The sequence below is a fragment of the Melozone crissalis genome, unplaced genomic scaffold, assembly GCF_028551555.1.
Source record: "Melozone crissalis strain CALT ecotype California unplaced genomic scaffold, PUWL_Pcris_2 ptg000018l_1, whole genome shotgun sequence".
NCBI classification, from domain to species: Eukaryota; Metazoa; Chordata; class Aves; order Passeriformes; family Passerellidae; genus Melozone; species Melozone crissalis.
In genome coordinates, this window is record NW_026535796.1 from 3,891,773 (window position 1) to 3,919,264 (window position 27,492).

General features: G+C 66.7%; 4 protein-coding genes across 5 annotated transcripts; 3 read left to right on the top strand and 1 right to left on the bottom strand.

The window, feature by feature from the left end:
- Window positions 1–45: 45 nt before the first annotated feature.
- On the bottom strand, window positions 46–1,609 carry LOC128936549 (ubiquitin-conjugating enzyme E2-18 kDa-like). The gene is made up of 4 exons (XM_054275564.1): window positions 1,549–1,609; window positions 885–974; window positions 277–463; window positions 46–206 (listed from the first exon to the last, which is right to left on the bottom strand). The coding sequence occupies exons 1-4, from the start codon at window positions 1,567–1,569 to the stop codon at window positions 46–48; spliced, it is 459 nt and encodes a 152-aa protein (XP_054131539.1). The 5' UTR covers window positions 1,570–1,609.
- On the top strand, window positions 1,596–5,131 carry SERPING1 (serpin family G member 1). The gene is given in 10 exon segments (XM_054274982.1): window positions 1,596–1,662; window positions 1,871–1,897; window positions 1,900–1,939; window positions 2,119–2,188; window positions 2,294–2,885; window positions 2,971–3,108; window positions 3,189–3,392; window positions 3,668–3,810; window positions 4,086–4,305; window positions 4,772–5,131. Coding segments are annotated over 10 exon segments (1,749 nt in total). The 3' UTR covers window positions 5,020–5,131.
- Window positions 5,132–8,877: 3,746 nt separating this feature from the next.
- On the top strand, window positions 8,878–11,112 carry CLP1 (cleavage factor polyribonucleotide kinase subunit 1). The gene is made up of 2 exons (XM_054275932.1): window positions 8,878–9,604; window positions 10,308–11,112. The coding sequence occupies exons 1-2, from the start codon at window positions 8,999–9,001 to the stop codon at window positions 10,977–10,979; spliced, it is 1,278 nt and encodes a 425-aa protein (XP_054131907.1). The 5' UTR covers window positions 8,878–8,998; the 3' UTR covers window positions 10,980–11,112.
- A 315-nt stretch (window positions 11,113–11,427) lies between these two features.
- ZDHHC5 (zinc finger DHHC-type palmitoyltransferase 5) lies at window positions 11,428–27,353 on the top strand. Of its 2 annotated transcripts, XM_054275936.1 has the most exons (12): window positions 11,428–11,488; window positions 16,319–17,579; window positions 22,779–22,900; window positions 23,254–23,411; window positions 23,495–23,667; window positions 23,762–23,864; window positions 24,223–24,314; window positions 24,393–24,525; window positions 24,937–25,060; window positions 25,763–25,875; window positions 26,010–26,890; window positions 27,188–27,353. In XM_054275936.1, the coding sequence occupies exons 2-12, from the start codon at window positions 17,476–17,478 to the stop codon at window positions 27,351–27,353; spliced, it is 2,169 nt and encodes a 722-aa protein (XP_054131911.1). In that variant the 5' UTR covers window positions 11,428–11,488; window positions 16,319–17,475. The 2 variants fall into 2 exon arrangements, with proteins under 2 accessions (XP_054131911.1, XP_054131910.1); XM_054275935.1 differs by having other exon boundaries at window positions 24,393–25,060.
- Window positions 27,354–27,492: the final 139 nt, after the last annotated feature.

Sequence of the window (27,492 nt, forward strand, 5' to 3'; positions counted from 1 at the left end):
GAGGCCCCACGGAGCCGGAGCAGGTGATGCAGAGAATTTAGTGCCCTATGTGCGGGGCTGGGGGCGCGGCTCGGCGTGGAGCCGGGTGTGCTCCTCCGCCCGGCGCAGGAACTCCTCGGGGCGCTCCTGCAGCTCCCGGGCCACGTCGGGCCGCAGCAGCCGCCGGGGGTCCGGGCTGTCCAGCTGCAGCAGCAGGTCCTGGAGCACTGCAGGGGCACGGCGGGGTCAGGGGGGCGCCCACCCCCTGCGCCGTGCCCCCGTCCCCGCCGTGCCCACCTTGGATGGCGCGGGTGGCGGGCTCCCAGCGCCCGTGGCTGGTGAGGGGCTGGCACACGCGGCCCTCGAGATCCACGCTGGGGTGGTAGATGGGAGTGCGGAGGGTGGCGCAGGGCGGCTCATGCGGGTGGTTGGGGGAGAAGTTCAGCTCGAAGCGGAAGGCGCCAGCGTTGTATGGGGGGTTGTTCTGCCGGGGTATGGGGGCATCTCAGCCCCCTGTGCCGCAGCGTCCATCGCGGGAGGGGGGGTCTGTCCAGCCCTGATACCCTGTGCCCCTCATAGAAACTCCCTGTGCCAGCCCGAGCCCCTCAGGAGGGGAATCTCCACCCAGTGTCCTCAGAGGGGCCCTCCCCAGTTCTGTCCCAAGGGGGAACCTCACTCAGTGACACCGCCCCGTCCAAGGGGGACCCTCACTCAGTGACACCGCCCCGTCCCAAGGGGGACCCTCACTCAGTGACACAGCCCCGTCCCAAGGGTCACCCCCGTCCCTCCCATGTCCCCAGGGGCACATCCCTCCTCAAGCCCCCATGTTCCCCATGCTCAGGGGACCCCTCCCCGGCCCCGCTCCCCAGGACTCCCCGCAGCCCCCCGTGCCCCCCCCAGCGCACGGGCAGCAGGAGTCCCGTCCAGCGCCGCACGTTCCCGTCCAGCGGCCGCACGTCGCGGGCCCCCTCCCAGCTCCGCGCCTCCTCCAGCTCCTGCGGGAAGGGGTGGGGCGGGTGTGGGCGGAGGTGTGACCCCAGAGACCCCTCCATAGGGTAATCCTCCCTCAGGGACACCCCCCTCTGGGCGGGGCCGCCTGCAGACCCCGCCTCAATGGGCAGGGTTTATTTACCGGGCACGCTTTTATGGACGGGGCCGGAATTCTGGACACACCCCTGGGCGGGGCCGCCCCGCCGGGGAAACGAAACTGAAACGTGCCGGGGTGTTTGTCACCCCCGCACCGGAGACCCTGCACCCCGGTACTGCTTCCCTCGCACCCCGCCACCGGGACCCCCGGCACTGACACCCGCAGCACCGCCTCTCCCCGGCACCGGGACCCCCTCACCTGGCACTGACATCCCCCAGCACGGCTTCTGTCGCACCCCGGTACCGCTATCCCCGCACTGGCACTAACACTCTCCGGAACCCCCTTTCGCACCCCGGTACCGGGACCCGCGCACGGTAATCTCGGCCCCACCGGTCCCCGCTCCGGTGCGGACACCAGGACCCCCGCGCCGGTACCGCAGCGGCACCGAGTCCTGCTCCCGTCCCGGTGCCCCCGGTGCCCACCTTGGCGATCCGCCCGGCCATGGCGATCGGTGCCCGGTGCCACGGGGATGGGCTCCGTGGGGTCACGCCTCCGGGCGGGCGGGACGCGGTTCTGCGGCCTCGCGCCCGGCACGGGTGGGTGGGCACGGACGGGCCGGGGGCGGCCGGCGACCCCCGTCACCGCGGGGTGTGCCAGGGGTGACACAGAGCCGGCGCCCCGCGCAGACGGGAGCGAAACGGGACGCGGGGCCGCATCCCGGCTGCCTCCGCACCCCCGTGCCCGCCCCCGCATTACCGGCAGTGTCCCGGCTGATTTACGGGAAGCTCCTTAATTTTTAACCAGGCAGGGTCGGAGCCGGCCAGATTTCCCGGCGCCGCTGGACGCGCAGGGACCGACCCGCCGGGCACCCAGGTGGGCCCGGGGCGCTGCCACTGCCTCCCCCCACAGCCGGTCCGACGGGGGGACAGAGCGGGGGCACCCCGGGATGGGGGTGCGGGTGGGGATACGGGTGGTGCAGGGAGTGGGGTGCGGGGTGCCGGGGTGGGGGATGCTGGTGTCTGTCCTGTCCTTGACCTGTGCCCTCCCGCCAGCATGGCCATCAAGACACTCTGTCTGCCTCTGGTGTGGCTGGTGGCCACAGCCACGGTCACTGTCACCCCGGTAAGTGTGGCTCAGGGACACGGGCTCCCTGTGCCCGACACCCCTCCTCATCCGAGCCCCCACCCGAGTACCCCATGCCCCCCTCACACAAATCCCTGTGCCCAGGTGCTCGCTCTGGAGGCCCCTTCCAGCTGGACGCCACTGCTTGGGGAGCCCCCGACACCGCCTGTGCCCCCTGTGCCCCCTGCTCGCACCCCGGCTCCCTCGCAGGACGTGGGGACCCCCAGCGCTCACCCCGAGGGGCTGCCGGGCTGGGGTGTCACAGATGTGACAGCGCCGGAGGGGGCACTGGAGGAGCTGGACACTGCAGCCTATGGCTGGGGTATCACAGATGTCCCCACCCCCAGCCCCGCAGCGCCGGAGGGGGCACTGGAGGAGCTGGACACTGCAGCCTATGGCTGGAGTGTCACAGATGTCCCCAGCCCCACAGCGACAGACGAGGCGCTGGAGGAGCCGGACCCCATTGGCACCACGGCAGCGCCCCCGCCCGGCACCAGCGCCCCGCCGTGCCCTGGGGACGAGGAGCCTCCCGACGCCTGCGGGGAGCCCACGGGGGAGCAGCGGGCCGCCGTGGCCGAGGCTCTGGGCACCTTCGCCCTCCGCTTCTACCAGCGCATGGCAGACGAGGCCGGGCCCGACGCCAACCTGCTCTTCTCCCCCATCACCGTCGCCACGGGGCTCTCGCACCTGCTGCTGGGTGAGGGGCTGCCCGCGGGCACCGGCGCCGCCGTGTCACCGCTGTCCCAGCCGGGCACCGAGCCGAGCCTCCCCTGTGCCCGCAGGCGCCCGCGGAGAAACGCAGGAGCGTCTGGCCGCCCTCCTGGCGTACCCGCCGGGGCTGCGCTGCGTGCACGGCGCCCTGCAGCAGCTGGCCGGCACGCCAGGCCTCTTCTCGGCCGCCCAGATCTTCCACAACCCAGGTGAGGCGGGCTCCGGGTGCCGGTGGGGCGCCGCTCTCCGCCGGGCACCGGAGCTGACAGCGGGCCGTGCCGCCGCGCAGAGCTGCAGCTCCGGCCCCGCTTCCTCAACGACTCCCTGCGCTTCTACGGCGCCCGCCCGTACGCCCTGAGCGGCAACGAGAGCCTGGACCTGCAGCGCATCAACGCCTGGGTGCGGGAGGCCAGCCAGGGGCTGCTGCCCTCGCTGCTCTCCGCGCTGCCCCCCGAGCCCAGCCTGCTGCTGCTCAGCGCCGTCCACCTGCGCGGTACGGCCCCGCCACCGGGCATCCCCCGGGCATCTCCCGTATATCCCCCCGGCCATCCCCCCGGCCATCCCCCTGTGCATCCCCTCGAGCATCCCCCTGTGCATCCCCCCGACATCCCCCGGGCATCCCTCGGGCATCCTTCGGGCATCTCCCGATCATCCCCCCGGGCATCCCCCTGAGCATACCCCGAGCATCGGCGGGGCGCGGGGCTGAGGCCGCCCGGCGCGGTCCCGCCGGTGCCCCGGTGCCCCAGCCGCGGTGCCGTGTCCCCGCAGCCGCCTGGCGCACGCCGCTGGACCGCGAGAAGACGGTGCTGCTGCCCTTCCTGCGGCCCGGGCAGCGCCCCCGCAAGGTGCCCACCATGACCAGCGCCAAGTACCCCGTGGCCTCCTTCAGCGACTCCCGCCTGCGGGTCCAGGTAGCGCCGCCAGGTGCTGGGGGTCACTGCTGGGGGGATGGTGGCATGATGCCACTCCAGCGGCACTAAGGAATGCCAGGCTGTGATATAGCTCCTGCGGCACTCGGGGAGGATGCCAGGCTGATGTCACTGCCCTGGCACTGAAAGGGGCACAGGCTGTGCCCTCGCTCCCCTGGGGCTTTGGGGGACGCCAGGCTGGCGCCTCTCTGGTGGCACCGTGGGGGTGCCGGTCCGTGGGGTCCCGCAGTGGCCCTTAGGGGGGCTCTGCCCCACAGGTGGGGCGGCTGGAGCTGCACGGGGGGCTGAGCCTCGTGGTGCTGATGCCGCGGGAGCCGCTGGAGCCCCTGGAGAGCCTGGAGCGGGCGCTGGACCCCGCCACCTTCCTGGCGCTGCTGCGGCGGGCGGCCCGCACCCCGCCCCGGGCCACCGCGCTGTCCCTGCCCCGCCTGCGCCTCGACCTCGCCCTGGACGTGGTGCCTCTGCTCCACGACATGGGTAAGGACACCTCTGGTGGCGCCGCAGGGGCTGGCTGGGTCACATCGCTCCCGGTGCGGTGACCTTACACGGGCCCCTTCCCTGCCCTGAGGGTCACTTTCCCCAGGGTCCCCAAAGGCCACAATGTCCCCGGTATCCCCTGAGCCCCCTCCCACACTCCCGTGTCCCTGGTGTCCCCCATGTCCCCGGTGCCCCGGATGTGCCCCGCTCCCCCCAGCGCCCCTAATGTCCCCTTACATCCCAGTGTCCCCAAATTATCCCCAGCGGCCCGAACATCCCCCATCTCCCCGGTGTCCCCCTCACATCCCTGAGCGTCCCCTGGCGCCCCCCAGTGTCCCCGCTGTGTCCCTGTGTCCCCATGTCCCCGTCCCTCCGGTTTTCTCCGGACCCCCCGTGCCCCCGGGTTCCCTCGGTGTCCCCGCTGCCCCCGCGTTGGGCGGCAGTGGCGCTGAGGCCGGTGCCGCAGATTTCGGGCTGTTCCTGGACGCGGAGCTGTGCGGGCTGGCGCGGGGCCCGGCCGCGGTGGACACGGCGCGGCACCGGGCGGTGCTGGCGCTGGACGAGGCCGGCGTGGAGGCGGCGGCGGCCATGGCCACCTCGGTGGCGCGCTCGGCCCTGGTGCTGGAGGCCCTGCGCCCCTTCCTCTTCGTCCTCTGGCACAACAGCGGCGACTTCCCCGTCTTTATGGGCCGTCTCAGCGACCCGCAGCCCTGACTCTGCTCCTCCTGTGCCTGTCATCCCTCCTGCCATCCCTCCATCCTTCCCTCCCGCCTCCTCCTCCCTCCATCCCTGCCTCCTCCTCTCCCTGCTTCCCTCCTTCCCTCTCTCCTTTACCCCTCTCGTCCCATCCTTCCCTTGTCCCTCCTTTCCCTTGTCCCTCCTCCCTCCCTTCCTTCATCCCTTCCTCTCTCCTCTCCTCTCCTCTCCTCTCCTCTCCTCTCCTCTCCTCTCCTCTCCTCTCCTCTCCTCTCCTCTCCTCTCCTCTCCTCTCCTCTCCTCTCCTCTCCTCTCCTCTCCTCTCCTCTCCTCTCCTCTCCTCTCCTCTCCTCTCCTTTCCCCGCCAGCTCGGGGTCCCAATAAATGCACCATCCACCTCTTGCCGCCTGCGTGTGAGGAGGGGAAGGGACAGGCTGGGGGCACCAGGGACCCCACTCTGTGCCAGGCTGTGTGCCAGGGGTGGTGGCAGCACGGGGACAGGTGACAATCAGCACCTTCCTTAAAAAAAGCGCCTTTATTGCCCTAGAAAAGCCCCGCGACCCCCGCGGCCGGTGCCACCCGGGGGGCGCCGGGGGGCACAGCGAAGGTGCCAAGGAGGGGGTGACCCAGCGCCCCCCCAGGTGCCCCCCAGTGCCAGCCGCGGCCCCCCCTCAGTCCCAGCCGTTCTCCTTCACCATGTGCGACATCTCGATGATGAACTTCCCCTCCTTGTACTTCTGGCTGCTCTCGAACGCCTGCTCCTGGTGGGGGGACACACACAGTATCACCCCCGTGTCCCCACGGGCACTGCCTTCCCCGGGCCTTGGGGGTGTCCTCAGCAAAGGGTTGGGGTGCCCAGAGCGGGGTTTGGGGCCCAGGGATGCCCATGGAAGGGTTTGGGGTGCCCAGGGCAGGGATTGGGGTGCCCGGGGTGGGGATTGCGGTGCCCAGGGCAGGTTTGGGGTGCCCAGGGATGCCCATGGAAAGGGTTTGGGGTGCCCAGACAGGGATTGGGGTGCCCGGGGATGCCCATGGAAAGGGTTGGGGTGCCCAGGACAGGGTTTGGGGTGCTCAGGGAAGGGTTTGGGGTGCCCGGGGATGCCCATGGAAAGGGTCGGGATGCCAGGGCAGGGTTTGCAGTGCCCGGGGTGGGGATTGGGGTGCCCAGGGTGGGGATTTCGGTGCCCAGGGCAGGTTTGGGGTGCCCAGGGATGCCCATGGAAAGGGTTTGGGGTGCCCAGGACAGGGTTTGGGGTGCCCAGGGCAGGGTTTGGGGTGCCTTGGGATGCCCATGGAAAGGGTTGGTGTGCCCAGGACAGGGTTTGGGGTGCTCAGGGCAGGGTTTGGGGTGCCCAGGGATGCCCATGGAAGGGTTTGGGATGCCCAGGGCAGGGACTGGGGTGCCCGGGGATGCCCATGGAAAGGGTTGGGGGGCTCAGGGCAGGGATTGGGGTGCCTGAGAATAACGATGGAAGGGTTTGGGGTGTCCAGGGCAGGGTTTGGGGTACTCAGGGGTACCCATGGAAAGGGTTGTGGTGCCCAGAGCAGGGGCTGGGTTGCCCGGGGTGGGGACTGGGGTGCCCAGAGCAGGGATTGGGGTGCACAGAGATGCCCATGGAAAGGGTTTGGGGTGTCCAGGGCAGGTATTGGGGTGGCCAGGGCAGGGTTTGGTGTGCCCAGGGATGTCCATGGAAAGGGTTGGGGTGCCCAGGGCAGAGGTTGGGGTGCCCAGGTCAGGGATTGTGGTGCCCAGGGCAGGTTTTGGGGTGCTCAGGGCAGGGTTTGGTGTGCCCAGGGATGCCCATGGAAAGGGTTGAGGTGCTCATGGCAGGGTTGTGGCCCCCAGACAGGGGTCGTGGCCCCCGGGCAGTGCCCGCAGCAGGAGGGGGTCCCAGCTGGGGGTGGCACTCACGTATTTCCAGCCCAGGGTGGTCTTGCAGCTCTGGCAGAAGATGTCGGCCACCGAGTGCAGCCCCGTGAGCAGCAGGCGCTGCTCGGCCGGCCCGCAGCCCACGTTCACCCTGCACCGGGGACAGCGGGGCTCCCACCACCGGCCCGGCACCCCGGGCTCCCCTCCCCGCCGCCAGCCCCGGTGCCCCGGTACTCACACGGAGTTGAACAGGTAGGCACGGCCGTGGCTGCCCTGGAAGGACTGTGGGGACACAGCGAGTGTCACCGGTGCGGCCCCCATGGTTCCCGCACCCCTCCCTCCATGTCCTGCTCCCATCGGCTGGGGACACCGCGGGGGACACCTGCCAGCCCGGGGACACTCAGGGGAACACGGCCACCTCCGTGGGAGCCATACGGGTCACATGCCACCGCCAGCACACCGTGCCGTGGCGAAGGGGGTGGGGAGGATGCTTCAAACTCAGCGCTCTGGGGACGCGGCGAGGGGACACCCGCTGTCCTAGGACACCCCGGGGACGCGGCGACGGGACACCCGCTGTCGCAGCACACGAGGGACAGTGCCCGCCCGTGCCGGGGGTGGCGATGGCACCTTGGAGATGAGCTCCTCGTGGCGGGCCAGGTGCGCCCGGCAGTGCACGCAGCTGTAGGTGCGGTGCGAGCGCGGCAGGTAGCTGCGGAAGGTGCGCGGCGGCAGGCGGGCGGCGGGCGGCAGGCGGCGGCGGGCCGGGCCCGGGGGCGGCATGGCGGCGGCGGGCAGCGCCCCGGGGGGCACCGCGCAGCCCCCGCACAGCCGCTCGCACGGGAAGCAGCGCAGCAGCGCGCCCAGAGCCGCCGTCCCGCCCGGCAGAAGGAGGCGGAAAAGGGGGGCGGGCTGCGAGGGGAAGGGGGGCGGTGAGGGGGGACCCCTCCGCAGCCTCCCAGGAGGAGCCGGCTGAGAGCGGGCGGAGTGACACCGGGACAGCCGGGGACACCGGGACAGCCGGGGGGACACGGGGGGGCCGTCCCAGGATGGGTCTGGGGTCTCTTCTCGAAGCGTGGGGGAGTCCCCGGGAGTCCCCAGGGAGTCATGGCGGTTCTGAGGGGGAAACCTGCGGGTACCGAGCGGAGGGAATGGGGAACCGGGGGAAGGATGGAGGGAGTCCCGCCGGGAGATGGTGGGGGTCCTCACGGGGGGTGATGATGATGGGGGTCCCAAGGGGCCGGTTGGGGGTCCCGGGGGGGATGCCGGGGGTCCCCGGGAGGGTGCCGAGGGGATGTTTGCGGTGGCGGTGAAGGAGGACAGGGATGTCGCCCGGGGGGGGGGGGGGGCAATGTCAGGAGCGCTGCGGGACACGAGGGGGGCTCGGTGGGGCTGTGGGGGGCTCGGGGGGACACGATGGGGGGGTACCGGGTTCCGTGGCTTCCCGGGAGCCGCTCACCGCCCGCCGCTGTCCCCGCCGCTGCCGCTGATGTCGCCGCTGTCCCCGGGGCGGGCGCGGGGGGGCCCTGCGTGCCCGGGAGCCGCATCACGGCACCGTGACTCATCCCGCGGCCGTGACGTCACCGCCCGCTACCGCCGCCGTGACGTCACCGCACGGCTCTCCGACGTCAGCCCGGCCACCGGGGATGCGCTGCGACCCCCGGGGCACCTCCCGCTCCCTCATGGCCCCCCACATTCCCATGGATACCCCGTCCCTCCAGACCCCGTGTCCCCCCGTGTCCCCGTGTCCCGCCTTGTCCCCAGTGTCCCCCCGTGTGTCCCTGTCCCCTCATGTCCCCCGTGTCCCCCCTGTGAGATGTAAATTAGGCGGCGGGCGGGACTGTGTAAATGTCGTGCGAACGTCATGCAAACGATCCCGGGACTCATCCCGAGGGATCGGGGGAGGGGGGAGGGGAGAGGGGGAGCCCCACTGTGATGAGATGCAAACTCGGGGCGGGGCCGCGGGCGATATGCAAATGAGATGCAAACGAGCCGCAGGAAGCGGACAGGACACTCCCCCTCCCCACGTGACCCGAGTCACCCGCGCTCCCGGCGCGCCTCTCTGACGTCACTTCCGTCGCGGCGGCGGCGGCCGGGGGACACCGGGCCCGGGACCCCCGCGTCGCCGTCATGGCGGACGACGGCGGCGAGGAGAAGAAGCAGGTGGCCAAGTTCGAGCTGGAGCGGGAGACGGAGCTGCGCTTCGAGGTGGAGGCGGGGCAGACGGTGCAGCTGGAGCTGCTGACCGGCATGGCCGAGGTGTTCGGCACCGAGCTCACCCGCAACAAGAAGTTCACGTTCGACGCGGGCGCCAAGGTGGCCGTGTTCACGTGGCACGGCTGCACCGTGCAGCTCAGCGGCCGCACCGAGGTGGCCTACGTGTCGCGGGACACGCCGATGCTGCTGTACCTGAACACGCACACGGCGCTGGAGCAGATGCGGCGCCAGGCCGAGCGGGAGGACGAGCGCGGGCCCCGCGTCATGGTGGTGGGGCCCACCGACGTGGGCAAGACCACCGTGTGCCGCCTGCTGCTCAACTACGCCGTGCGCCTGGGCCGCCGGCCCACCTTCGTGGAGCTGGACGTGGGGCAGGGCTCGGTGTCCATCCCCGGCACCATGGGCGCGCTGTACATCGAGCGCCCGGCCGACGTGGAGGAGGGCTTCTCCCTGCAGGCCCCCCTCGTCTACCACTTCGGCTCCACCACGCCCGGCACCAACATCAAGCTCTACAACAAGGTGAGCGTGGAGGGTTCGGCCCGGCTCGGGTCTGGCCCCGGAGTTCCCCGGGATTTCCCTGCGGGGTGTCTGAATCCCCGGGTGCTGTTTGGGGACAGCAAAACGTGTTTTAGAAACAGCCTCGTGCACGGCCAGTCACCCCTTCCCAGCTGTGGGATGAGACAGGAGGACACGAAGTTGATGAAGGGAGCTGGAGCACCTCTCCTATGGAGACGGGCTGGGAGAGGTGGGGCAGTTCAGCCCGGAGGAGGAAAGTTTGTGCCCTGTCCTCAGAGCAGCCTTTTCCATCCTGAGGGCCTACGGGGAAGCTGGAGAGGGATTCTTGTCAGGATCTGGAGTGATAGGGTGGGGTGGAATGGGTTCACAGTGAGAGCAGAAGTTTAGCTGGATATTGGGAAGAAATTCTTTTAGTGTGAGGACAGTGAGGCCCTTCAGGGTTGCCCAGAGAGGCTGTGACTGCTCCATCCCTGGAACTGCCCCAGGCCAGGCTGGTTGGGGGTAGGAGGAAGCTGAGCTGGCTGAAGGCGTCCCTGCCATAGGGAACTGGGTGGGCAGGGACATCTGTTCCGAGCCAGACCATTCCACAATTCCATGATTTCGGAATGGAAGCCTTGAGAGTTCTGAAGGAGCTAGAGATGGTGTGGGGACGGTGTGGGGACAGCGTGGGGACACGGGTGCCTGGGTGTGACCCCTCCTCCCGCAGATCACGTCGTGCCTGGCCGACGTCTTCAACCAGCGCTGCGAGGTGAACCGGCGGGCGTCCGTCAGCGGCTGCGTCATCAACACCTGCGGCTGGGTCAAGAGCTCGGGCTACCAGGCGCTGGTGCACGCCGCCTCCGCCTTCGAGGTGGATGTGGTGGTGGTGCTGGACCAGGAGCGCCTCTACAACGAGCTCAAGCGGGACCTGCCGCACTTTGTGCGCACCGTGCTGCTGCCCAAGTCGGGCGGCGTGGTGGAGCGCTCCAAGGACTTCCGCCGCGAGTGCCGCGACGAGCGCATCCGCGAGTACTTCTACGGCTTCCGCGGCTGCTTCTACCCGCACGCCTTCGACGTCAAGTTCTCCGACGTCAAGATCTACAAGGTGGGCGCTCCCACCATCCCGGACTCGTGCCTGCCGCTGGGGATGTCGCAGGAGGACAACCAGCTGAAGCTGGTGCCGGTGACGCCGGGGCGGGACATGGTGCACCACCTGCTGAGCGTCAGCACCGCCGACAGCCCCGACGACAACATCTCCGAGACCAGCGTGGCCGGCTTCATCGTGGTCACCGGCGTGGACCTGGAGCGCCAGGTCTTCACCGTGCTGTCCCCGGCCCCGCGGCCCCTCCCCAAGAACTTCCTGCTCATCATGGACATTCGCTTCATGGACCTCAAGTAGGGCAGGGGCGGGATTTTCCTCCCCTGCCTCCTCCTCCTCCTCCCTGTGCTCCCCCCTTGTCCCTCCAGCGCGGTGTGACCCTGCTGCAGCACCCGCCCTTCGGTTTTATACATTTTGTACAATTTGCTATTAAATCTGGAAGCCTATGCCGCTGGTGAGCGTCTGCTGAGGGTGGTGGGTCCCCGAGGGGAGCGGGGATTGCCGGCCCCGGGCTCCCCCCGCGCCCGGAGTGCGAGCGCCCGGTCCCGTCTGGCCCCTCCGGCCCCCGGTGTGGTACGGCCCGCGCATGCGCCGAGCCTCCGGCCGTGGCCCCACCCACCGCGGCGTGAACGCGCACGCCCGCTCCGCGGCCCTGCGCATGCGCGCCGGGGCTGCCGGGGCGGGCCGGCGGAAGGCGGCCAATGGAGGCGCGCGGGGGGGCGCGGTGCGCACGCGCGCGCGTGACGTCCCGCCCGCCGCAGCCGCCGCCGTCCGTGCCCGGGGCCGCCGCCGCGCGCGGCCTCCTGCCGGTGAGTCACGTGGGCCGCGCGACCCCGCCGGGGCCCCGCCGCTCCGGCACCGCCGCCGCCTCCCCGGCCCGCCGCTCCCTCGCGCCCTTCGCCGGGCCGCGGCCGCCCCCGCCCCGCCGCTGCCCCCGTGGCTCCCCCCGCGCGCGGCTCGGGCTGTGCCCCGGTGCCCCCTCACCGCGCCGCGGCCCCTCCTGCCCGGCGCCCCAGCGAGCACCGACCCCTGCCCCGCCCGCCCCTCTGGCCGCGGCCCCGCTCCGCCGTTCCGCACGGCCGCCTGCCCGATGGTCGCGGTGCTTCTGCCCGGGAGTGCCGCTTCCTCCTGCCCCGGCTGCCGTGCCCGCGGCCCCGCCGCCACCGGAACCTTCTCCTGTGCCGCGGGGAGCCGGGCCGAGGGCTGCGGGAGCGGCGGGGAGCGGTGCCCCGCGGGCTGGGGCCGCCCCTGCGTACGGTGCGGGGTGAGCGCTCCGGAGCGGGGCTCGTTCCCCGCCTGGAAACCGCCCGGGGCCCGGGAGCGGCCGCAGGGAGCCGCGGGGCACTGTCCCGCACCCGGCCTGTCCCCGGTGCCCCCGGGAACGCCGCCACCGCGCTGTTGTGGGGCACCGGAGCGCGGCCTCTGTGCCGCGGCCCGTGGGGACCCGTGTTTACAGCACGGCCTCCCCTCACGGCACCGTCCCTGTTCCCGGTGCGGGGCACTGGAACGGCTCCAGCCCGGCCTCCCCTCAGAGAGAACTCCCGCATTCCCGAACGCCGGAGCTGTGCCCCCTCACCGCGCCGTTCGGAGGGGATCGGCTGCCCCGTGCTCCCCGTGCCTCCGGGAGCGGTTCCCCCGGATCTGCCGCTCCCGCCCCGGCACAGAGCTGGGTTTGGGCCTCAGGGATCCCCTGCACCGGGGGCTGCTCGGGATTTTTGGGGTGTGTGAAGTACAACCGGAGCCTTGTCCTGACCAAAGCCAGAGTTATCTTGGAGCGTCTTTCTGAGCTTAACCCAGTCACCCCCGTCCCTGGGCCGGGCCCGGGTGCTGCTTTAGCGGGCGTTTATTCCCGCTGGTTCCCCGGCCAGCAGCCCCATCTGGGAATGGAGAGGGCGGTGGTTGAGTGGGTCCAAGGGGAGACCTTGAACTCCCCTGTGAGGGGCCTGTCCGGGGACATTCCCACCTGTCGCTGTGCCCGCTGTCTCCTGACACAGTGACAAGAGGCTGGCGTTGTCCTTGCTCGCTGTGGGGCCCGTTGGGACGCGGCCTCGATGGATGAGGCATTGTTCCTCCTGCTTTGGCCATAAAATGGGGCTAATCCCGTGTAAAGCAGCAGGATGGGCTGCGGAAGGAGGATGGGAGCGGTGTAAGCCCTGGGCAGGAGATAAGCAGGGAGTGATTCCAGCCTTCTGGCTGTCTGCAGTGGAGTATTTCTCCATGTTCTGTGTTGATCCTTCTGTACTTCCACCTGGGAGAAAGGCAGGTGTGCAGGGTGCACCTGGAGGCGAGGAGCAGCCAGACAGACATTGGTGTGCATCCTCCTTTGGAATTAGGAGCAGGGTGGTGTCCCCAAAGTGTCCTGTTTGGGCGGGTGCTCCGGTTTGGACACAGGGCAGTGACCAGTGGGGATCTCACGCTGGCACTCCTCCAGTCAGTGCCAGGTTTGGGAAAATTTGCACTTTCTGTGATGGATTTTGGGGTGTGAATTGTTAGCTGGCTGTGCAGGGACAGGGTGAGCAGAGGGAGGAGGGAGTTCCTTGTTCCATGGACGCCCCTCTCTCACAGTGCCGGGCAGCGAGCTCTGGAAGGGCTCTGTGGAGCTCTGGGCTGCAGCTGATCCTAACAAAGTGGGAACAGGTGAAGCACATCCCGTCTGTCTCCCTGCAGCCGGGATCTGCCCTGTCTGGGAGTTGCCTCACGTGGAAGGAATTGTTTGTGTGTTTGCCCTGTGCCATGGGAACTCTGCTGGATCGGGGCAGGTCCCTGGGAGCTGTGGGTTTGGGAGGTTTGGGAGGCAGTGACTGGGAGGGAGCTCTGTCTGTCCTGCCTGTGCCATGGATCCCAGGGGTGGCAGGGGCCATGTGGTTGGTGCCAAAGTGCATTTCCTCCTTCCCGGGCAGGAGCAGAGTGAGGGAGGAGCGAATGTAGGGAGCTGGGGACACGTGTGTCCCCATCCCAGTAGAGGTGGGGAGCACCCCCTGCTCCAGAAGGGACAAGGCATGGAGCACCTGGCTGCGTGTGGGAAGGCTGGAAAGGGGCTGGAGCAGATGAGCAGAGTAGGGAAGGAGGAGAGCAGGGCTGGGAGGGGAGGAAAGGGAGGAAATCAGTGAGGCTTTACAGGGCCTTGAACCAAGAAAAGGAGATGCAGGCTCAGAGAAATGGAAGGTGTCAGCAGCCGTGCTTGCACATATCCCGAGGGAGGGAATTTGGAATGAAAAGAAATCCCCAGAAATGGAGGTGAAGGAAACAGGAGCAGCTCCCCTGTATGAGTGGAGAGAAACCCTGGAGAGTGGAGATGACTGCTCCAGAGGTGGCTGAGCAGAGCAGAACTGGGAAAGTGCTCCAAAAAGGAGGTGCTGGGATGGGAAAACCAGGTGGAATTTCTGAGGGAGGGGGAAGGGGGAGTGAGCAGTGACACAGGCGCTGGGGGAGGAAGGAGCAGGGCAGGTCTGGAGGAGCAGCAGGAGAGGAGGAGTTGCTGGGCTGGAATTGGCAGAGGGAAAGGAATGGGAGGCAAGAACAGAGCCCATGTAGGCCACAGGTAAGGAAGATGAGCTGGGGGCTCTGTGGAGCAGGGAAGTCTGAGTGGCCTTTGTGGATAGGGACAAAGTGGCCAGTGAGGCAGAGGATTTGGGGCAAAAGTGGAGGGAAAGGAAGGGTTGGTTGACCAGAGGTGGGCAGGTTGTAGGGCTGGGAAGGAATATGTGTGTTTGCGAGAATTGAGGCCTGAATTTGTGTAACCTGTGGGAATCTGGGGTGGGTTTTCCTTGTGTTTCTCCTGGACCCCTTGAGGACTGCAGAGCAGAGATCCCACATGTTGACAGCTTTTTCTCTGGGCTTCTGCAGCAGGGCTGGGGAGTGCTGTGGGGTCTCAGCACACATGGGGATCAGGAAGGCATTCTGGGGAGCAGTGAGGTGGCTCTGGGAGCCGGGATGGGCTCCTGTTTGATGAGTTGTGGTGTTATTCCAGGCACAGGCAGTGGAGCAGGGATGCATTTGCATCGCCTCTCGCTGGGGTGTCACTAATGACAGCGCTGGGGCTCTCCCCCTGCTCAGGGCTGCCGGATTCCATGGGGAGCTGGCTCTGGCACGCACAGCTCCGCAGGGATCCCCCTGGGAAGGGCTCCTGGATCTCTGGCTGGGAGGGCTGGGGCAGGGCAGGGCCACGAGGCGCATGCCCAGGGCGCCCTGCGAGGGCAGGGTGGGGATCTCCGGAGCAGGAATTATCAGGGAACAGCTCCTTCTGCCTGGCAGCGCCTGTTTGAGGCCGAGGTGTGGCCGTGCCTCCATGGCGGAGCGTTCAAAGGGCCGGCCGGGTGCTCAGGGAGCAGATTGCTCCTGCTAAAGCAATCAGCCGTGATGTCAGGCCCGCACTTCCGATAGCCCATCCCTGGAATTGCTGTTGGGCTCGGCTCTGTGGGGTGTTGGGCTCTTCCCCGAACAGGCAGAGCGGGGCTGGGAAACTGCTGCTCTCCAGGGAACTCTGTCCCTGCTGTGGAAAACAGCTTTCCCTGGTGTTACTGTTCAATTTGCTCCGCTCAGGAGCTGCTGCCAGGTGAAACCTGCACATTCCCTGCCGGGCAGAGCCTCAGCCCCACGTTTCCTCTCACTCCCAAGGGCAGGGAAACCAAAGTTGAGCTTTGGTCCTGCAGAGGCCGAGTGGCAGGAGCTGTTGCTGGGTGAGTCAGGCGGAGTGGCCGTGAGCTGGGGCTGAGCCCACTTGGTGGTAACACATCCTTGTCATTAAAGCCGCCTTTAATTGGGCGCCGCAGCTCTCCCAACCTTCACTCGCGTTTAGTCAGCGCTGGAGAGTTCCCTGCCCACCCCGAAGGACAAACTGGGGAGGCAGAGAAAGCTGGAAGGGAGAAAGGAGTGAGCTGTGGGCTGTGCTTGGACCTGCACATGGAGGCAGCAAGGGGAGGGCAGGTGACAGACGGTGACAAGGTGAGGAGCGGTGGCTGTGGCAGCAGGAACTGGTGGGATATGATGGGTGATGGGCTGGTGGCTGCTTGGGGCAGGGACGCCTTCCACTATCCCAGGCTGCTCCAAGCCCCATCCAGCCTGGCCTTGGACACTTCTAGGAATGTGGCATCCCCAGCTTCTCTGGGCAACCTGTGCCAGGGCCTCACCACCCTCACAGGGAAGAATTCCTTCCCAATATCCCATCCAGCCCTGAGCTCTTCATTTCAAATCCACTCTTCCTTGTCCTGGCACTGCAGTTCCTGATGAATCCAGAGCTGCAAAGGCCACCTCTGATCATGGGATTGGTGTTTCCATGGGCCTCTCCTGTCTCCTGCCCTCCATGGAAGGGGCTGAGATTCCTGGGTGTTTTTTCCTGCTGTGGTCTCCACCCTTATGTTAAATCCTGGAGTCTCTGCTCAGCCCCTGCCCCTCAGGGAGCCAGCACTCGCTGGTGCTGGGATTTGGGCCAGAGCTGCAGGAAGGAATTCATGGTGTCCCTCCAGTCCTTCCAGGACTCAGGGTGGGTTTCTTGGGGATAGAGGGAGTAGCTTGGAGTTCCTGCAGCAGCCAGTGCCCCTGGGCTGGGACGGCAGATGCCCTGGCCAGGCTGCTGTGGCTAATGACAGCCGGCTCCTTCCCTTCTCTGCCGTGCTAATTTCTGTTGCTGTTTTTTCCAGGTGAGCTGTGACACACCAGACCTCGAGTTTTAATGGTTTTATGTAGTATTTTTTAAAAGACTGATGGATGGATGAATGAAGAAGGATTTTAACGAAGGAAGGGGAAGGGAAAAATGGAGCTGTTTGGAACAAACTGAGGTTTCTCCCCGCACTGCCCGGGCCATGGGTGAGACAGAGCTGCTCAGCACCCCTTCCACCCTTTGGTGTCTGCTGGGGTTGTAAAGGCGCTCCCTGAACACCCCCTTCCCGTTCACCTGCTGGGAAATGGTTGCTGCAGAGAAGATTTAATGAAATTCCTGTCGCTCCCCAACCGCCAAGTGGATTCTGAGCCCATGGAAGGGCCTGGGGGGTCAGGAGAAAGGAGCAAGTAGGAAAACCCACAAGCCACCAGACCTTCCCCTCCGCCCCCCTCGAAAAAAAGGATTTACAGCTCAACCCTGCACCAGCTGTTCCTCGGCTTTAACAGACAAGAGAGAAATAAATAAAATTAAACGGCCACCGCCAGCCAGCCAGCCCCAGATCCCGGTGAAATCAGGGAGAGTGTTTCCGTGACCCCTCCAGCGAGGGGAGGAGGAGGAGGCACGGCAGCTCCGTGAGGAAGCTGGGATTGCTTGGAGACCACCCCCTCCTTCCGTGCAGCACCGGGGGCTGCGCACAGCCGAGGCGGATTAAAAAGGAGAAGTGGCTGCCCTGAGGCTCCCGGAGTGGCTTTTTTGCAAGCACTTTGCTGATCCTGTGCTCTTCTCGGGGCGCTGGCTGGGTGGGAAGCAGCCTGCCCCAGCCTGGGGAATTCCCTCCCTGCTGAGCCTGCCTGTGGGCTGCTGCCTGGACTGAGGCTTGCAAGGGCTCTCGGCATTCCCACTCCAACGGTTGTCCTAAACCCAAATCCCCTTCTCTGTTGTGAATTTTTAATGTTTTTAACCCTCCTTCCCCGTGCCCGGGAGCTCTCACGGGGCAGAGCTTAGAGTGGGCTCCTCTCCTGGGCCTCCTGCTCCTGACCCTTCTCCGGACTGCGCGCCCCGGTCGGAGCTCGCCCCGGGAGCAGGCGTGGGGGCAGGGTAGGGGTCAGCCCCTGTCCCCCTCCCCTTCTCATCCTGCTCTGAGTCCCCTGGGGCCTGGGCTATGCTGCGGGGCGGACCCCCCACCACAGCTCCAACATGCCAGCAGCCTCTGGAAAGAGATTCAAACCCAGCAAGTACGTGCCGGTCTCTGCTGCTGCCATCTTCCTAGTGGGAGCCACCACCCTCTTCTTCGCCTTCACGTGAGTCCCGGCGGCTGGGCCAGAGCGGGGAGGGCCGGCAAGGACAGGGGACAGGAGCTGGGATTTCCTCCCAGAGGGAAGGGGGGTATTGTGCTCTGGGTGCTGCAGCCACAGCAGGAGCCATTTCATTCACTCCATGAGTTTTCCCAGGGGAAGCTGTGTGCTGGCCGTCCTGGTGGTGAGGCACCACTCAGCTCCAGGTCCGCTGGGCTGGGAACTGGTTTGTGACCTGTGGGTGGAAAAGGCATGGATCACTTTCTCCTTTGGAGCCAGGCGAGGTGGATTGGTGGGCTGGGGCAGGACACGTGTTATTTTTAGTTTCGTAATCGATTTGTGAGCCACAAAGGAAAGTTCAGGGAGGAGAACTCTGACCCCAGTGCGGATCACTCGGATCACTCGCTGTGTTCTGTCCCCTGCCCTGGGGCAATGAGGGTTCCGTGTTCCTGGAGAGGGTTCCGGGGAAATGGCCAGCAGGTCACTGGGGCCTGGGGGGGCCACTGGGCTGGGAGATGGTGCTGGGTGCTGGAGAGGTGTGGTGACATCCCTGGGCTGCTGCTGTTCCCTGCCCGGTGACACGTGCCCTAGTGACGTGCTCAGGGGGTGACAGGCGGGGGAGCAGAACCTCGAGGTGCTGACGGAGCCCGGCAGAGGGTGGCTCGGCTGGGCTGGCACCATGGCACAGTGTGCCAGGCAGGAAAGCCAGAGCATGGCAGCTGGAATGGCCACCAGGTCCTGCAGGGCATCCCCGGGGTCTCAGCAGGGATGTGTGTGGGGTCCTGGCAGGGTGCAGGAAGGAGCTGCACCCTCAGCTTCAGGGAGCCTCTCCCACTGCCTGGGCTTTTCCTGCTGGGGCTGCGGAATCAGCTGGAGCTGTGGGAGGCCAAAGGGACAGGTGCCATGGCTGCTGCCACTCCCTGGGAAGGCTCCATTGGTGGCAGGAAGGTCACCGTGGCTTTGGTGACGGGGGAACATGACAACTGGGCAGGGACGGGGGAACTTGACAACCAAAGAGGAGAGCGGGTTGGTTCGCCCCATCCAGCGCTCGTGCAGCTGGCAGTGTCACTCAGCAGCGTGTGGCTGTCCCCTGCTGGGACACCGGGCAGTCACCAGGCTGCCAGGCTTGGGGTTTGGCTGCTCCAGGCTGCCTGATGCCTGTGGAAGTCGCTGACTCTTGCTGCTGTGCCAGGGGTTGAAGGAGAGGCGGAGGGAGCGGGCGGTGCCCTCCGAGCTGCGTGTGCCACCCCGTGTGTGACCTTAGGGGACAGGCTGGCTCTGGTTTGGCACGGTGGCTGCCGGACAGCTGGACCCCGGGCCCATCCCAGCCTCGGGTGCCAGCAGCGCCGGGAGCAGCCGCTTATCAGCGGGCGGCGAGAGGCAGCGCCGGCGCCGCGGAGGAGCAGGTTTGGCCGGGGCAGGAGCTCCTGGGCAGGTCGCTGTAATTGCAGGTCAGCAGTGTTGTTTATCCGACTGCAGAACATCCTACTAAAGCCCGGGCATGGCGTTCACACGCTCCCTGTGGGATGGATCCTTTGGGACAGGGTCTGCCTGGTGCTGGAGCAGGTGGGCAGGGATGTGGGGCTCCAGGTTTGCCTCCTGTGTGGTCCTCGGGGCCACTGTGCCCCTTCCCCCTGTCAGCATCCGACCTAAGGCTGGTCCTTCGGGAAGTGCAGTGGAAGCTGTGGGGACAGGCTCTGGGAGACGTCCCCAAAACAGGGAGCAGCCAGGGGTCGGCATGGCTCTCAAGGCTCCAGTTGTGTTGCTTCCAGCCTATCCACTGGATGCCTTTTGGTCCATCCAGGATTTGTGTCTCTGGGCCAAGAACTCTCTTTAATTGATTAATTTAATTAGGAGCTGCTGCTGCTGCTGAGCACATGGCAGTGGAAATGAGGCCGGTTGTCCTGGAGGGAGGGGAGCAGGAGAGGGGATGTTCCCTCCTCCCCCTGGGATGAGTGGGGGTCCCAGGCTTGCTGGCCTCTCAGACAGGTGCTGATTTAGGATGGAAATTGCCCATTGGGGTCCATTTTTCCATTCCTGCATGTCCTCGCTGGCTGGTCCCAGCTCCTGGTGCAGTTGGTTCTCAGGTTCCCTGTGCCCCCCCTGGGGCTGGCAGTGCCACTGGGACACAGTGCCATGCCCGCTCCCAGTCAGATCCAAACCTGTGTGAGGGTGAGCAGGGATTGTATTTGTCCCAGGGCCTTTGGAGAGCCCATGGGTCAGAGCCCAGGGAACAGGAGGGAGGGAAGGCTGTGCCTGGGAGAGTGCAGGGGCTGAGGGGCTGGGGAGGGGGTGCCAGCAGGGAGGGAGGGACAGGCTTCTCCGGGCGTGACTGGTAGCAAGGAGCCCGTGTCTCATCCCGCTGTGACTCATGGTGCCCGAGGTTCCCCGAGTCCTCTCATGTGCTGCCAGGGACAAGTCCCAGCAGCTCCTCTGGCCACGAGCGTGTTGCGTGCCGATCCTGAGGGGCAGCCCGATGGGTGCTGCGGGACCTGCGTGGCTGGTGATGGGGAGGAGCCTCCCTGCTGCTCCTGCTGCTCCTGCCCCGTGTGCCCCGGGCTCGAGGCAGGGCCTGCAGCCCTGCACTCTCTGTTCAGGAGAGCAAAAGGCAGGAACACATCACTCCCCTGATAAGGAGGTTCCCTTGGGATGGGCACCACCTTTGCTCCCTGCGGAGGATCCTGATCCCTCCAGTGGCTGGGGGTGGTCCCAGGAGGTCACTCTGTGGCTTTGGGGTCACCAGCATGGTGCCACTGGCTCTGTGGGGATTCCCGGGGCACAGGGAGTCAGGAAGGCAGCAGGTCCTGGTGTTCCCTATGGAGGATATTCTGCTTGCCCTGGCCCATGAATCCATCCCACCCAGGGGGTCTCATCAGTGTGTCTGAGCCCACTGTCCTGCCCCAGGAGCTGTGTGTCCCTCCAGCAAGGGCTGGAAGGTGTTCCCTTCCCCTGGTCCCTCCCTCTCTGTGTGCCTCAGAGCTTTCTGAGGCATCTGGATCCTTCCCTGCCTCCCTGGGCTCTGTCTCTCAGGATCCAGGCCGTGTCCTTGGCTCAGCCTGCCTGTTGGCTGTTCCCTGTGTGGGATGACTGCCCGGGCATGGGTCTTCCTGGCTCCCCTCCATCTCTTTCAAGCAAAAGTTTGGGCTGGGATTTCCCTTCTTGGAAAGAGGAGCTTCTTCCACAGGGTTTCTGGAATGGCATTTCCTACTTTTAGGGCTCCTCTGAGCCCCCTGGCCCTCTCTGTACAGCAGAGAGCAGAGCCAGGGAGGCTTCTCTCAAGTGGCGTAGGAGTTCAGCTCAGGGACATGGGATCCTTGGTTCTGGTGTGTCCTCACACTCGACAACCCCCTGACAGGAGGGTGTGGCCAGGTGAGGTTGGGCTCTTCTCCCAAGGAACACGACGAAGCGGCCTCAGGCGGTGCCAGGAGAGGTTTAGTTTGAATGTTAGGGAAAATTTCCTCATGGAAAGGGTTGTTTGGTGACTCTAGCACTGCCCAGGGCAGTGGTGGAGTCACCACAAAACATGTGGCTGTGGCACTTGGGGACACGGTTCAGTGGTGGCCCTGACAGTGCTGGGGAGGCAGTTGGAATTGGTGATCTTGGAGGGTTTTTCCAACCTGAACGATTCTGTGATTCCATGACTCCATGATTTGTCCCTTGCTCGGGTTGTGGCCTGGCACTGTCACTTAGGTCCTGTGCCTCCAGCGCTGCTCTCTGAGGGTTTTGGGGCACAGATTGGAGAGGACTCCTCCTCTGCAGCCGTCCCAGCTGGGAGAATCCGCCTGGCTGGCTTCCAGCGCAGGCGGCAGGGCCGGCATGGCCGGTGCCGCTCAGGAGCCGCTCCCCAGCCCGGGGCACAGCTCGGGGGGCTGGGCCAGGAGATCCCATTCGGGAAATGCCATCCCGGGAGATGCCAGCCTGATACGGAGCAGGGAGGCAGCACCCAGGGTGCCCAGCAGGGTGGCTCCTCAGGAATGAGGGGGAAGAGGTTTTGGGGAAGGTGGTGTGTGGGGCCTGGGGGGCCAGAGAGGAGGAGGAGGAGGAAGAAGATAAGTGTGCTGGGTGGCTTGGCCGTGCTGTCCTCCTTGCCAGGGATGTCTTCCAACCAAAAGTCTGCCGTCCTGCTGTCTCACCCCTGTGCCTGGATGGGGACAGCCTCAGCCTTGGCCTGTGAGAGCAGGTCCCAGCCTCCCTGGGGCACGGAGCGGTGCCCGGTGCTGGGAGCGCCCTGCCCGCCTCACCCTCTGTGCTGCCAGGTGTGTGCTGGAAGGGTGTGCCCGCTTCTCCTGCCCTGCCCCTGGCACTGCTGCTGCTCCCCACCCGGGGGTGCCCCCTGCCCTCCTCAGGGCCCTGAACTGGGACAGAGCCCTGCACCAGCTGGAGCCTTGGCATGGCTCTGGGAGCTGCTGTGACAAGGACGGGGCTGGCGATGGGACCTGTCTCTGTGGGTGGTGGTGGAGGAGGGGACAGGGCCAGCGCCTGCCCCTTCACCCCAGCCTGGGGGGATTACAGCCCTGGCACCATATGTCGCCCTGCCCGCCCAGCCCCACGCTGCTCCGGGCACCTAAATCCATCGGCACTTAGCCCAGTGGGGGGAAGAGAGGGACAGATGCTGCCCTAGATCTGTGGGATTTAATCCCAGCAGCAAAGCAGATTAGGGAATTACGCTGGCGCCTGCGAGGGGGAAGCCCGCTGTCCTAGCCCTCCTGCTGGGACAGGAGGGAGCAGGGTGATTCCCTCACTGCGCTCCCACGGCCTTTTTGGAGGAGCTGGGTGCTGGCTGGGGTCCCCCTGTCCTGCAGGAGCGGTCCCTGGGATGTGAGGAGCATGAGTGGCTCTGCAGGCACTGGAACTGGTGCTGGTTTCGTGTCCCCTCCCTCACAGGGTCCCCTGTGCCCTGAGCAGCTGGTGGGGCACAGGGAGGGTGACATCCTGCTTTCTGGCAGGTCCCCTGGGTGCCCCCCATGCCATTGGCCTGGTTTTTCCTATTGCCAGCACTACTGCTCTGTGGGACCCTCCAGTGGGGTCCCAAAGGGGAATTTTGCTCCCTGAAGGATGCCTGGAGCACGTCCCACTGTGGCCCGCAGGTGCTCCCCAGGCTGTGCTGTGGAAGTGGCTGCAGTGTGGGTGTGGGATGCTCTGCTGGGAGGCGGTGGGAGTGACACAAGTGAGGGTCCGAGGGTCTCACGGCTGCTGTGCCTGCAGGTGCCCAGGGCTCAGTATCTACGTGTCCCCCATCATCCCCGCCTACAATGCCGTCGTCTTCCTCTTCGTGCTGGCCAACTTCAGCATGGCCACCTTCATGGACCCAGGCATATTCCCACGAGGTGAGTCCGGCTCTGGCCGGGAGAAGCTGCCTCCTTGCACCCTTCCTCTGAGGTAAAGGGGATTTCTGGGTCCCAAAAGGCTGGTGAGGAGCCTTCCTCGCCCTGCCCGGTGGGATCAGGCAGTGACAAGCGCTGCAGAGATGGGTTCAGCATCCCATGTTGGGTCCTTGGGACGCAGGCAGTGTCAGGATTCTGGGACAGGACCTGGCAGAGCACCCCCCAGCTTGTTTGGGGGTGCCTGGCTGTCCCTGTGCCAGGTGACAGCAAGGTGATGCTGGGAGCCTTTGGCTCGGGCAAAGGGGCAGCCCAGGGGCTGCCTGGGCCCTGACGCCATGCCGGGGTGTCCCCATCAGCTGAGGAGGACGAGGACAAAGAGGACGATTTCCGGGCGCCGCTGTACAAGACGGTGGAGATCAAGGGCATCCAGGTGCGCATGAAGTGGTGCGCGACCTGCCGCTTCTACCGCCCGCCGCGCTGCTCCCACTGCAGCGTCTGCGACAACTGCGTGGAGGTGAGGAGCTGCGGGGCCTCCGCCAGCCCCCCATGGGGCAGGGAGCCCCCCAGCACCCCCTCACCGAGCCCCATCCCCGGCAGGAGTTCGACCACCACTGCCCCTGGGTCAACAACTGCATCGGGCGGCGCAACTACCGCTACTTCTTCCTGTTCCTGCTGTCGCTCACCACGCACATCATGGGCGTCTTCGGCTTCGGGCTGCTCTACGTCCTGTACCAGGTGGAGGAGCTCTCCGGCGTCCGCATGGCCGTCACGTATCCTGCTGGGCAGCGCGGGTGGGCAGGGCGGGCTGGGCTCTGGGCGCGGTGCCCGGCGGGGCTGTGGCTGCTCCTTAGCTGGCTGTGGCAGCATGGTGGTGATGTGCGTGGCTGGGCTCTTCTTCATTCCCGTCGCTGGCCTGACAGGCTTCCACGTGGTGCTCGTGGCCAGGGGCCGCACTACCAATGAACAGGTACGTCTGAGGGACTATGGGGGGACTGCCTGCTGGCCAGGCCACCGAGGGACACAGTTTGGGATTTCCTGGGGCGGGTTGGATTAAAGCTGGAGGAGGCCCCTGAGCTGCAGAGGTGGAGCACAGGGTGACTGAGAGGCAGTTGCATTCATGGGGGTGCAGTCAGAGGATGGAGCCAGGCAGGCACTTCTGGGGCCCAAGAGGTGAAATTGAGGAGACCTGACCCCCTCAAGGGTATCTGAGCACTGAAACAGGCACTAGGAAAAGGAGCAGGATCTCGGAGTATCTCTGTCCTGGTCCCGAGGGGGTGTCCTGAGGGAGCTGGCATGGCTGGCTGTGACACTCCTTTGTCCCACAGGTGACGGGCAAGTTCCGCGGGGGCGTCAACCCCTTCACCAACGGTTGCTGTAAGAACGTCAGCCGGGTCCTCTGCAGCTCCCCAGCGCCCAGGTGAGCCTGGCCTCTGCATCCCTGGGAAAACTGCCCCATCCCAGGCTCCAGGCCATGACCTTCCTCCCCCCTCCCCAGGTACCTCGGGCGCCCGAAGGCCGAGCAGACGGTGCTGGTGAGACCCCCGTTCCTGCGGCCCGAGGTGTCGGACGGTCAGATCACTGTCAAGATCATGGACAATGGTATCCAGACAGAGCTGAAAAGGACGAAGGTGAGGAAGGTGGGGACCAGCGCTGTCTGCGCTGGGGCCCTCCACGGATCCCAGGGGTGCAAGCCTGCATCCGTGAGTAGAGAACCGAGAGAGCCTGGTCACGTTCCCTGTCCTAGTCCGTGTCGTCTTGTTCTATGTCCCCATGGGTTGGAAACTGTCCCCCTCCCATGTGGCAGTGACCACATGAGGCCTAGCCCCCTCCATTGCCCTTACTGCTCCCATCCTTCCCCACCCTCTGGAGGTTCCTTCTCCTTGGCACTTCCAGCACCCACCCGGGGCATGCGCTGCCCCCTGTTCTGTCAGATGCCCGGGAGGCAGCGGAAGCCCCCAGCGCCGCTGTCCATGCCCTGCCAGCCCGGGGGGGCCGAGGCCCTGGCCCCTCCTGACCCTGCCTGCGCTTTGTCTCTGCAGTCCAAGGGGAGCCTGGAGGTGACGGAGAGCCAGTCTGCTGACGCCGAGCCGCCACCCCCACCTAAGCCCGACCTCAGCCGCTACACGGGCCTGAGGACACACTTAACCCTGGCCACCACTGAGGGTAAGGAGGGCACCAGGGCCCTGGCAGCCGCTGGGAGGGGAGCCCAGGGCTGCACCAGGCAGGCCAAGGAGCCAGGGCCGTAGGGCAGACCTGGAGCACGTCAGCATTCCTGGGCTGGTGTATGTGGCCCGTTGCACTTGGAGAAGCCTGCGGGGGATGCTCAGAGCCAGCGTGGCGCTGTCTGGAGCCACCAGGAGCTGTGCCTTGCAGCCGCCGCGCTGCCAGGACGGAGGAGGCGAAGTGGTGGCGGGCCTGGCTCAGCGGCACAGAGCGTCTGTGGCCGGCTCCGTGTGGGCCTGGCCAGAGGTGGGATGCGATGGGCAGAGCCTGTGGCAGCTGCTTTCTGCAGCAGCTGGAGACCCCACAGCTCTCCCGGCCCTGCCTGGGTCTGCTGCCCGCTGAGGGCTGTGCTGTGTGTGCTTCCCATGGAGCTCCCTGACACCCCCGTGCCGTGCACCCCCAGGGTGTCACCCAGCCGGGGCTGCCGCAGGGGCACGGAAGTGCCAGCCCCACACACGTGGCTGTGGGGACATCCCTTTCTCCCGGTCTGTCTCTCCCACCCCGGTGCACCTCCCCTGCAGCCCGTTCCTGTCCCTGGTCTGTCCGCCCCAGGCTCGCAGTCGGTTCTGAGGCAGGGAGGGCGGGGCTCGGCGTGTTCCCTGCCCGCAGCCGCCCTGAGCGTGCCCCTCTCTCCCGGTGCAGACAGCAGCTTGCTAGGCAAGGACAGCCCCCCGACTCCCACCATGTACAAGTACCGGCCCGGTTACAGCAGCAGCAGCAGCTCGGCAGCCCTGCCCCACTCCACCAGTGCCAAGGTAAGGCCGAGCCTCGTGTGGCACGGGGGATGCCACCCCATTCGTGGTGTGGGAAGGGTTTAGGGCGTGCATTGGGAGCTCCACGGGGGCCCCATGGTCATTCTGTGGGTAACTGCTGCCCCTCTGCCCCTCAGCTGAGCCGAGTGAACAGCCTGAAGGAGCCCAACTCCATCTGTGACAGCGGCCACAAGCCCAGCTACCGCTCGGAGCCGAGCCTGGAACCCGAGAGCTTCCGCTCTCCCACCTTTGGCAAGAGCTTCCACTTTGACCCTCTCTCCAGTGGCTCCCGCTCCTCCAGCCTCAAGTCGGCCCAGGGCACGGGCTTTGAGACGGGCCACCTGCAGTCCATCCGCTCGGAGGGCACCACCTCCACCTCCTACAAGAGCCTGGTGAACCAGACGCGCAACGGCAGCCTCTCGTACGACAGCCTGCTCACGCCCTCCGACAGCCCCGACTTCGAGTCGGTGCAGGCGGGCCCGGAGCCCGAGCCGCCCGTGGGCTACACCTCGCCCTTCCTGTCGGCGCGCATCGCCCAGCAGCGAGAGACCGACCTGCACGGCCGCTTCGCCAGCGCCGCCTCCCCCAAGCACGCGGTGCCCCGCGAGCCGTCGCCCGTGCGCTATGACAATCTCTCCCGCCACATCGTGGCCTCCATCCAGGAGCGGGAGAAGCTGCTGCAGCAGCCGCCGGCCCCGGGCCGGGAGGAGGCCGCGGGGCTGGCGGACTCGGGCATCCAGTCGACGCCGGGCTCCAGCAACGCCCCCCGCACCAGCTCCTCCTCGGACGATTCGAAGCGCTCGCCCCTGGGCAAGAACCCGCTCACCCGCCCGGCCCTGCCCCGCTTCGGCAAGCCCGAGCCCCCCCCGGCGCTGCGGGTGCGCTCGCTGGGCTCCCCCGAGCAGCCCGCCGCCCCCCACCTGGGCAAATCCGTGTCTTACAGCAGCCAAAAAACAGCGTCGCAGGCCGGCGGCCCCGAGACCGAGGAGGTGGCCTTGCAGCCCTTACTGGCACCAAAGTGAGTACTGTGATGGCACAGGGGCGTCTGTGGGGGGGACCCTTGCCCAGTGTCCCTCCAAGCCCCTGGGGCAGCACAACACCCCTCCCTGGGGAGAGATGCTGGGAAGAGCAAGAGAAATCTTCCTGCTCTCCCAGAATAGAGCTGGTGCCCCCCGCACCTCCTCAGTCACGCCACGGGCCCCTCAGAATCTGGAGTAGGTGCTGGTTGTCCCTGGGGTGGGCAGGGCTCTGGCAACGCTGGGTGCCAGCAACCTGTTCCCTCTCCTGACCCCGCGTCCGTGCTTCCTTCCCGCAGGGACGAGGTGCAGATGAGAACAGCCTACAGCAAGTCCAACGGGCAGCCCAAGAGCCTGGGCTCGGCCCCACCGGGCTCGGGGCCGGTGCCCCTCAGCAGCCCCACCCGCGGCGGTGTCAAGAAGGTCTCGGGCGTGGGGGGCACCACCTACGAGATCTCGGTATGAGGGGCAGAGCCGCCGCCCCTCCCCTGCTCCCCAGCGGCCCCAGGGACCCGCCGTGCCCAGACGCTTGTGGACTCCCGGGAGAGCCGGGCGGGTCCCCCCGCTCCTCCCTGTGCGCCACGGGGGCCGCACACACCCGCGG